The following is an 11,095-nucleotide window of genomic DNA, read 5'->3' as shown; positions in this document are numbered from 1 at the left end:
TTGCTTTAAAAGTTACTTGAAACACATACAAAAACCCAACTAAATAAAAACTTAAAAAATAAAAAGTTATTTGAAGCTCCACAATGAATGTAATCATTATATACTACAAACATGTTCTAATAAAAATGAAAAAGAGAAAAAATTTTATTTGAAGGACTATTATCTATAATGAAAGCTATTTTCCATTTTTGAATTATCAATCATTTAAATTCAGTGTTCTTTACACATTTTGTTACATTTCTCAGATTTTTATGACATATTTACTTTGTATTTAAACCAGTTTTTATAAAGAAAAATAAAACTTCCAACAGTGATAAAACTATGGCCACTCTCTTTTATTGGCTACTCCTAAAAACAACGTTAAGATTTTCAATGTTATCCTAAGACTGGAATGTGGAATGTGAAGGTGAGAAATAGCAGCAGAAGTCACATCTCAAGTTCAGCATTCCATTCGTCAGAGAAATAGCTGAGGCTGGAGTTGGACTGTTAATCAGCGCTGTGACTGAGTTGGATGAACCACTGCTGGAAATTCCTCATGTGGCTACTCTTTGTACCAGACAGCAAAAATCACTATCATGAAAATAAAAACTCAGAATTGGGGGAGACCAGCAGCCACCTTCCGAGCCCTCCCACTGAGACTACCACATTAGCCCTGCGCCAGGATATACAAAAAGGGCAGGAGCCAAACACTCACTTTCTCTCTCTCTCTCTCTCTCTCTCTCTCTCTCTCTCTCTCTCTCTCTCTCTCTCTCATCCTCATCCCTCCTTTCCTCCTTTCCTCATTCTCCTCCTAGCTCTTAGGAATCCTAGAGAATGTGAGCTCCTCTCCTCTTGAGTGGGTTCGAGCCAGCTCTCAGGCTACTGGAGACTCCTCAGCTCTTCCTCCTCATGCTCAAGTTCACATTACCTATTTCTTTTGCATGAAACCAGAACCCAAGCTGATCTAGGACCCCCAAAATAGAAATCCTCCTGAAGGAAAAAAGAAGCCTGATATTAAGACCCAGACTTGGCAAGGGGGCCTGAGGGGATGAGGGGAGGATTCAGAGTCCTTGCCTGGCTGGGCCTCAGTCAGTCCCACCCAAGCCCATCACCATGAACCTGGTGATACATGTGACCTGAGAGACCTGGGGTCTGAGCACTTCCTGCTGATGCCATCCAGCCTTCTCACCTGAGGAGCAGGGAAGAGCAGCTCTCCAGACGGCAGCCAAAGGGATTCATGGGAGGGTGGCCCAGACCAACATCAGAACTGCCAGGGGCAAACAATAGACTGAAGGTGGCAGCATGCAGGACAGTGAAAACGTGTCTTTGAGGAAGGGTCTAAAGAAGAGGAAGCCATGTTCTAATCCACAAAATAGATAGCAGTGGTGCTGAATGCAGTGAAGCTGGGAGGCTCTGGAGCCAGACTTCCTGGGGCTTCCTGTCAGCATTCCACACAGCAGTTATGTTCCCTAGAAGGAGTCACTTCCCCATCCTCGCCTCAGTTCCTTCTCTGTAAAATGGGATAATGATAAGTGTACTTACCTGAAAGGGCTATTGCGGGGATTCAGTTAGTCAATTCTTCCATGGTACCTTTCGTATCACAGGCATACCAGGAACTCAGTAAATGTTGTCACTGTCTGTAGACAGAGGAGAGGAAGGCTGTCCCATCAGGAGAAGTCCATAAGACAGGTGGGGGAGGCTTGCTCTCATCTGTCCTCCCACAGATGAGGACATTCAGAATATCTGCATACTCAGCCGCTGGTTGGAAGGCCTGAAGCAATCACAGATCCAGGGTGAATGGGAACTCTTATTACTGTGATGAGAATGGAAATCACTTGCCAGGGCCTAGCTAGGGCTTTGCTCTGGGGAGCCCAACTCACCTAGTCCTAGGCATAGCAAGTAGAAATGCACGCACAGGTTCACACAGGTAGATTCAAGAATGCCCAGAGGAGCCATAATGGGACCTACCCACATACCCAGCAAGAGTGGAATAGTAAATTGTGTGTGTGTGTGTTTGTGTGTGTGTGTGTGTGTGTGTGGTGAAAGACTTCTTAGGCAATGAGAATAAATAAACTTAAACTACAGCCAGCCAATAGCATGGATGAACCCCATCAAGTATTGAGCAAAGAAGCCAATTACAGAAGAGCACACTCTAATGATTATATTTATAATATAATAAAGTTTGAGTTCACAGCTAGGCAAAATTAATTTGCTTTTAGAAGCCAAAGAAGAGGCTACCCTTGGAGCACAGGACTGTCTGGGAAGGGACAACCGAGGACTGCCCTGGGCTCTGTTTCTTGGTCTAGGTGCTGGTTCCACAGATACATCTGCTTGGTAAAAAAGTATGTTATGCACACGTGGGAGCAGTGACACATCTGCAGTACCTGAACCTTTGGAGGCTGAGGCAGGAGGATTACAAGCTGAGTCCCCACCTGAGCAATTTAGTTGCAAAATAAAAGAACAGAAAGAGCTGGAGATATGGCTCAGTGCAGAAGCCCTGGATTCAACCCCCAGTACAACAAACACACACACACTAAGGGTATGTGTACTTTTTTATATATGTATTTTATATATCAATATTTACTTTTTAATGTCTTGAAAATGTCACTTATTCATTTTCAAGCAAATTATTTGCTTTCCCCCAGTAAATTCCAGGCATGGCACTAAATATAGACATGGACCTGAGGTGGCCCAGACACAGCCTGCCTCCTGCTGGGCTCAGATAAATCCTCGCCATTTGTCACATGCACCCTTTCTGGCCCAAGTTCTTTGCTCGCTGCAGGCCTGGGTACCTTTGTGCTGGTTCCACAGGGATTTTTCCACGAGGAGGCGAGTGGCAGAGAGACCATGCAGGCTCCTGCACCAGCCAAGCCGGCCATCAGCTCCTTCCCTTCTTTGTCTCCCTGCCCCACGCACTCCAACTTCCTAGTCTTTCCTCTAGCAAGCCCAGTCATAGGGCCAGGGAGATAGCTCAGTAAATAAGCACTTGCCTGGTGCCAGGGCCCGAGTTCAATCCCTTGTTCTGAAAAAAAAAAAAAAAAAAAAAAGCCCAGCCCTGCCCACAGAGCCCCAGGAGAGGGATTAGAAACAGGATTAGAACAAGGTTCACCTGGCCTGAAACAGATGCAGATTCACACACTGCCTCCACTTTGTCCAAGCTGCGTGGTGTTGTAGTAGTCACCCCATTTGTCTAAGTCTTAGATTCCTATTCTGGAAAAAGGAATTTCTCCTGCACATATTCTCAGTGTCACTAGGAGCCCAGAAAGGGTCTAATACATGTAAAGTATTGGCACAGTGTCTGTCACCCAGTAAATGGTAGTGACAATGGTTCAGATTGTCACTGAACCATTTCCAGGTACACATTAACTTAAATGTCATAAGGAAAGGTGTCAATCAAGACATAGGAAATTGCCCAATGTCATAATGAAAGAAGATCACACCTGGACAATAAGGGCAGGCAAGGCCACCAGAGGTGCGAGCAGAGAGAGGGGCCATTTGGCAATACTTTATCCTCTGAGTCAGTGATGTGGAGAGCGCTTTTGGGAGGACATAGGGAGACATAAACTTACAGGGTCTGCTGGCAGAAAAGCAGACTGCACAGCCAACCTAAGAGCAATGGACAATATCCAATAAGCCTGCTGCAGAGGTCCATAAACCTACAAGCTCAATATTTCTTCTAAATAAAGTTTTATTGGAATATAGCTATGCACACTCATTTACATGTAGTCCACGACTACCCTAAAGCAACAGCAGCAGAGTTGCATATTCTCAACAAAAACTGCATGGCCACGAAGCCAAATACACAAGCGCTGATCAGCAAATACAATGAATGAATGCTTAAATTGTTAAATGTATTCCAGTAAAAGGCCCATCACCATTAATCCCCTTCAAAGTGCTCTCTTTCTTTGAACACACTCATCCCATCATCCTTGTCCCCTTCCGAAGCAGCTCTGGAAGCCCTCTTCTGTGAGTGTCTTTATAAGTTGGGATCAAAAGGCAGCAAACGCTGCCCCTGGCCACCATCTGACAGAAAGGTGGGCTCTTGTCAAAGCATGCCAGTGTGTCCCCACCTACCTGATTCACCACAGTGTCTGGAACCCTGTGACTTCTGGCTTTTCCTCACAGCCTCAGTGAAATGTAAACATTTCACTGGATTCGAGAATCAAGACAGCCACACCAGCACAACTAAAGGCACTCACGAAGTGGCAAGAATGATGGGACACATATGCTTGAAGTTACAAAGCCCACTTGGGGAGATGAGTGATGGAAAATTTTATTTTACTGTGTTTTTTAATTTATCTGCACTACCCTATTCTTCTAGCACACCTGCATTTTAGCTCACCCTTCATAGAAAGTGCCCCAACTCTTAAGCCAGAGACCCAGGTCCTGGGGCAGAAATCCTCCCACTGCTCTGCAAGGGGCACTCATCGCTGCCTTGCCAAGTGGGTGTCCATCTCTGGGTGATCAGAGGCTGTACCCTTGGGGTGGAGCTAACGGCCAGGAACCAGATGGACACGCACACACCAGCAAAGGCGCTCCCGACATCACTGCACTGAGTGAGAGTAAGAAGCAGGAACTAGAGGTGAACAGAGATAACACTTTCGAGCATCATGCCAGACCTTTAAGTATTAATGTGGTAATCCTCTCGGCCAACTCTACCAAGTCAGAAATCAGTATCCCATTTACCGGATGGAGAAGCTGAGGCACAAAGGCTAAGGAACTGTTAACAAAAGGCAGATTTGGGGTTTTGAACTCAACTGAGGCCAAAGCTTGTGTTTTTAACTGATACACTCTGGAGGACGCAATGCAGGGGACAAATTCCAGGGTCCCCATGGATACTAAAATACACAGCTGCCCAAGGCCCTTATACAATCTTCTAGTGTTTGCAAATAACTCACACACATCCTCCTGCAAAGGCTCTGTCGTCTCTAGATTACTTGTAGTACCTAATGTAAGTGCTGCCAGTCATGACACTGTGCTCTTCAGGAATGGTGACCAAATCCTGTGCATGTCCCATTCAGACACAACTATCACAGGCCCAGCCATGTGGTACATGCAAGAGACTGGGAGAACTCCGCTCCAACAAGGAGGGTGAGCAAGGACCACAGGCCTGAGGGCAGCAGAGGCCATGGCAGGGCACATACCAGCACGCCGCTCCATTCAAGTGGATTGGACATAGGGTTCAGAGCTCTGCTTTGCTTTCTGGACTTTCTTTCATAAATTTCCAACCCATGATTACTTGAGTCAGTGGATATAGAATCTTTAGATGGGGAAGGCTGACAGTACCTTTCTGAATACAAGCCACAGCTGTTACAAAAGGTAAATTGTATGTGATATGTTATTTTATCACAACAAAATAAAAAGAAACACATGTCAACTACAAAGCCACATTATGTATTGAAGGACATTTATCAAACACAATGGAAAGCTCCCTTCAAGCCAGGAGGGTAAGTGAAGTCGTGGGGCTGGGGTAGTAGTGAAATGCAGACGGATGGTGGCAACCTGCTCTGACCTGAGCAGGATGATAAAGTTCATTTTGCACACCTAAAAGCCATATGTTTTTCAACTAAAAATCTTAAGCTAGCTGGGTGTGGTGGCACACATTAGTAATTCCAGCACTCTGGGAGGCTGAGGCAGAAACATCACAAGTTCAAGCCCAACTTGGACAATTCATGATATCTCATCTCAAAAAAAAAAAAAAAAAAGAAAAGAAAAGAAGAAGAAGAAATGTGCTGGGAATGCAGCTTAGTGCCAAAGGCTGTCGGTTCAATCCCCAGGATCACCACCAAAACCAGAAAGCTGTCTTAAGGAGGAGTCAGGTATTCCGCCGTCAGCACAGGGGTCTGATCAAGGGCTGTGCAACACCTCCAGCAGCCTCACGCCCGGCCTCCCCAGGTCTCAAGCAGCCCAGTAGCTCTGTGGGTGTCCCGGCGGCTGCTGGCAGTGTGAAGCCCAGGGCCGGCACCGAGGGCTGGCTGCCTTATCGCACCGGACAGAGCAGACAGCGTGGGGCCTGACACGGGCCCTCCCGTGGCCGCAGCAGGGCAGCGGGCTTTTTCTCCCCCTGACCATCTTTGAGCTCAAGATCAGACACAGGGAAAGATTAAAACAAATATGAATTTAATCAAGGGATTCTGCTGTCCTGGGGTGGAAACAGGAGCCTGCTGACATAAAGAGAGGCTGGAGCGCTGGGGAGCCAGAGTGGAATCAAAGCCGCTTGCTTACCACTAACCGCTCAGATGATCCATATCATAACAACAAAAAAGAAAAACAATTATTTATTCTTTTTGATGTTGCAGCTCAGCAGCAACTTGCTTTTTGAAGAGAGCAAGGTCAAAACCAAGTTATTGTTTTTGCCTGAAACTTTGACAGGGACTCTGAGTTCTTCCGTGCGACCTACTTAGATGAGAGATGTGCAAAACTTGAAGATGCTCATTTCTTCTGGGCCACGGACCAGGGCCTCCTTTCTTCTCCTTCCCTTCCTCCTCCTGGACATTTCTCTCACCCCTGTCTTCCCATCCAGGACCTGAATGAGATGTCATAGGGAACACAAAGGCTGCCAAGCAAAAGTTTTGTCCTCTCTGGGGGAGTTAGAAGCCAAGGTCTATAGATGCACTCCTCCAGGGTCAGCAGGAGAAAAGCCACCCTTTCACTCCCTAATCCACTTACCAGGCCTTCACTGTGCAGTATGGATATGGTGCTACCTGCCAAAGCCAGCCACAAGCACATCAGACTTGGCCCCACGCCCGGGAGTTTATCATTCATGGAGAGACACAGGCTGGAATAACATAGAGTAAAGCAAGGGTCTTTTGGAGAACATTGGCCCTTGGAACCTAGACCCAGATAGAGGAGCACATGCTCCAGGGACAGGTCTTTTCTGCTAAATATGGCAATTAAATCAGAATTGGCCAGGGGAGAATAGGCAGGAAGGGTATTGAGGTAGAAAGAGCAGCATGCACAAAGGCTTAGAGGTGACAGTGTAGGTTTTGTTTGAACAGTTGAACCCAGTGAGTCCTGTGGGCTGAGGAGCTTGTTAAGAAGAGGGGAGCACACCAGGTGTGATGGTACACACTTGTCATCCCAGTACTGGGGGGGCTGAGGCAAGAGGATCGCAGTGAGTTCAAGGCTAGCCTACACTACAGAGCAAGATGCTGTCTCAAAACCAACCAAACAAACAAAAACAGTGAAGGTTCTAGAACCCAAGAGTTTGGCAGAGACCAACTCCTTCAAGGCCTTGTTAAGCCACCATGAGGAATTTAGATATTTTTCTTCATAGCGCTGGAAAGCTACCATCGAAGCCTTTCCACCAGGAACCCCATGATCAGGGTGGCTTCAGAAAATTCACTGGGGCCCACAAGAGTGATCAGATGGAGGAGGCATGCCTGAAGATAAGAAGTGACACTTTAGGGGACAGAGAGGCATCAGGGAGCTAGAGACAAGGAGAAAGCTTCCAGAGCTTTGATTCTTCAACTAGAAGTTGAAACCAATGTTAAGCCCCGCAAAAGGAAACAAGAAACACCAGAAGATGCAGGTTCCACCCTTTCAGAGCAGCCTAGTTTTGCAGCCAATGGCACCTTGTGCCCCAGGCTGGCTCCTGTTTTAGTTTGTTTTCTGTTGCAATTTTTTAAAAAATGAAGATTGGCTGCTTTACAAAGAGCAGACATGCTTTGGCTCCTGATTCTGGGGTCTGAAAAGCCCAAGAACATTGTACCTGCATGGGAGGAGATGGGACCAGGGCCTCCTTTCTTTGGACCATGCCACATCATGACATGGCAGAGAGCAACACAGGGTGCAACAGAGCATTGCACTTGCTTTCGTCGCTCCTCTTCTTCTTATAATCTACTGGTGCCATCCTAGGAGCCACTCTCACAGCCTCGTCTAGTCTTAATTTCCTCTGAAGTCCCCACTTCTAAAATACCACTAACATAAGCATGTGAGGATTAGGTTTTTAACATATAAATTTGGGAGGAACATATTCAACCCATACCAGGTTCCCCAAAAGCAAACTGTAAAACAGGGATATGAGTTGAAGCAGCTTATTAGAGAAATGGTCCCAGAAAGCTGTGATGGGGAGCAGAGAGTTGGAAGGGAAGAAAAGGCAGCCAACGCTGGCCCAATAATGAGCATGTTATTTGTCCAGGCAAAAGGAGTTCCATCCCATGCAGGCCCTGGGACGTTCCTGAATGGGGTCCTATCTGGGGATAATAAGGCGGAGGGACTTACCCGCTATTTCTTATGGTCACCCTAAAAGGTTTTTCCTGCTCTTGGATACTTTCAGCCTGTCCTGTGCAGTGCTGTTCACCCTCCTGCACTCCAAGGAGGACCTCAGATAGTTGCAGGAGTTTTTTGTTTTTGCTTTTTTTTCCTTTTGTTTTATTTATTTATTTATTTATTTATTTATTTTATATTTTAGTATAAGGTCTACAGGGTCGCACTATGTAGATCAGACTCATAGAGATCCTCCTGTGTTCGGCCTCCAAAGAACTGGGATTACAAGCATGTGCCATCACGCCCAGTCTTAGTTGCAGTTCTTTGAAGAAACCAGAAGTCGGTTCTGGGAGAGACAAAGCCCTCAGGAAAGACACCACAGTATCTGTTCCACACAGTGAATCACCAAGTTAGTGAGTTGTTGATTAATGAATGAATTTTAGCTATTTGGAAAAAAAAAAAAGTCTCCAGATCCCATGGAAATTAATTTCTGCAAGCCCAGTTCCAACAAAGAAGGCCTGAAAGGGCCTGAGAAAAAGCAAGACATAAACAGAATATAGCCCCTATTCCCACCTTGCAAAGGCCAGACTGAAGACCAGTGGATTGGGCAATTTATTCCTTCCCATATGCCTGGCCTAGCTTGCGACTTCTCACCCCTATGCTGCTCAGAGTCCTATGTCCTGAGTCTTCTAGAGCCCTGGACAAAAGTGCCAACAAATCCCAACCCCAGGAAAGAATCTTGACTCTGACAGATGGGAAGTTGGTGGATAGGGACCCAGTCCCTTGGCTGGTATGTAGAACAGGATTTGCCTCTCCTACACATACACACACACACACACACACACACACGCACACACATGCACACACACACGCAGCACTACTGGGCAGGAGCGGGAACCCCAGCTGTTCACAGGGCACCTGGCCTGATTGTGCGCCCCCTTCTGGCTGCCCTCCTCCCTCCTACCTCTGCTGCTCAATGGTGTGCTAAAGCCAGCTTGCTAAGGCGCCAAAGCTTCATGTGCTAGGAGCATGGTCTCAGGACGTCAATACTGAGGTGGTGGAATCTTCAAGAAGGAAGCCTGAGGAAGAGGTATTAGGCCATGATGCTCCACTCTCAGAAGGGATTAATACTGGTCTCCTGGAGTTCTAGTGAGGGCAAGCCTGGCCCTGAACCCCTCTAGTTTCACGTCTGGCTTCATAATCTCTTCTGCATGGCTCCTGCCCTTGTGGTGCTATCTGCCATGAGGCCCTCACCAGAGGCCAGATTGGGCCAATCTTGGCTCCTAATACCCCAGACACTCTTTCCAGTTCCTCATTCAGTTATACCACACCAGTAGTTTGAACCATAAAAATGGGTGAATCCAGGCTGGTGAGAGGGCTCAGTGGTCTAAAGCATCCACTTAGAACAAGCTTAGCAAAGCACAGGGACTGCAGTTCAATCACCCAGCACCACATGCAGCCAGCCCCACCCCCTGGTGAGCTGAGCTGGCCACACACACACACACACACACACACAAATAAAATAAAAATTTTTTAAAAATGGGTGAATCGGCGGGGCGAAGAGCTGCGAGCGTGGTGCGCCAGCGGAGACCAGCAAGCGGCGGAATTTGGGGTGTTGGGCGGCTTTCGCTCTCTTTCAGGAAGAGTCTTCAAGCAGTTACCATGTCAAGCAACACAGATGTTTCTCTTTCTTCATATGATGAAGACCAGGGATCCAAACTTATCCGAAAGGCTAAAGAAGCACCGTTTGTCCCTATTGGAATGGCAGGCTTCGCAGCAATTGTCGCGTATGGATTATACAAACTGAAGAGCAGGGGAAACACTAAAATGTCCGTGCACCTGATCCACATGCGCGTGGCAGCCCAAGGCTTCGTTGTGGGCGCAATGACCCTTGGGATGGGCTATTCCATGTATCGGGAGTTCTGGGCAAAGCCTAAGCCCTAGAAGAGGAGACGCTGCCTTGAATTCTGGAAGCGCTTGCTGCAGTTAGACATCTCATGTTGAGGTTACGTATTTGTGTCAAAAATAAATCCTTTGAGTTGGTTCAAACTGTATTATAGTATCTGGAATAACATTTCTTCCTCGCAGCCTTGATAACCACGCTAGTGGTGACTGCTTCACTAACTCTGTCATTCAGGCTCCAGAAAGGTCACGTCTGTGCACTGGATAGCGTTTAGTCCACCTTCCCTCGCCCCTCATGACAGCTCCTCCTGCGCTGGCCGGCCCTGAAGCCCTCTGCTCTGCTGCCGAGTGTCCCACGCCCTGCATGTTGGGTAGGAGCCCCGTTGACCCCAGTTACTGCAGTTTGTCCTTGTCTGCCTTGTGGACTGGGGTGACGAGTTGGTTTTTAGGACTGGCTGGCTCTGGAAGAACTCTTTCAAAGCACATGTGAGCTGTAGCTTAGAGCCTCCCACAGCTGACACGTCCGTGCGTGCGTGCGTGCGTGCTCAACCTCGAATACTAACATGAGCGCTGCATTGAAGTCATGTTTATTTCAGAATCACACTTGTAAGCACGAGACTAGCGTAACTATGAATTGCAGTTTAGCTCTTTTTATACTTGTAGAATTATATTTTTTGCTGCTGTTGTATTAGAATAATTTTTAAATGTCATCTTGAAATAGAAGTATTTACCTTAAGTGCTAAGGCACAGATAAAGAACTACTTTTTAAATGTGTGCAGTATGTTTCTCTGTAAGAATTATGAATGTTAAAACACTTTACTCAGAGTGCAAGCAGTGAGTGGTTTAGTGGTGAGCTGGCTGGTCCGGCATGACGCACAAGCTCTGCTGTACCCCAGAATGGCTGTGAACGCTCGCAGAACCTCTTACCTAACCTGAACTCACATTCCGTGGTGACAACATCGTATCTGTCATGTTATTAAAGTGGGTGAATACAAAAAAAAAAAAA

General features: G+C 46.8%; 1 protein-coding gene across 1 annotated transcript; it reads left to right on the top strand.

Moving 5' to 3' along the window:
* The first annotated feature begins 9,743 nt into the window (after positions 1-9,743).
* Positions 9,744-10,307, top strand: LOC101578203 (HIG1 domain family member 1A, mitochondrial). Its single transcript, XM_012517397.2, has one exon. It carries the CDS (start codon positions 9,850-9,852, stop codon positions 10,129-10,131), a length of 282 nt encoding a protein of 93 aa, XP_012372851.1. The 5' UTR covers positions 9,744-9,849; the 3' UTR covers positions 10,132-10,307.
* The last annotated feature ends 788 nt before the right edge of the window (positions 10,308-11,095 follow it).

This window comes from Octodon degus, unplaced genomic scaffold, assembly GCF_000260255.1.
Source record: "Octodon degus isolate 3935 unplaced genomic scaffold, OctDeg1.0 scaffold00173, whole genome shotgun sequence".
Classification (NCBI taxonomy): domain Eukaryota; kingdom Metazoa; phylum Chordata; class Mammalia; order Rodentia; family Octodontidae; genus Octodon; species Octodon degus.
This window is presented reverse-complemented; position numbering and strand designations above follow the sequence as displayed.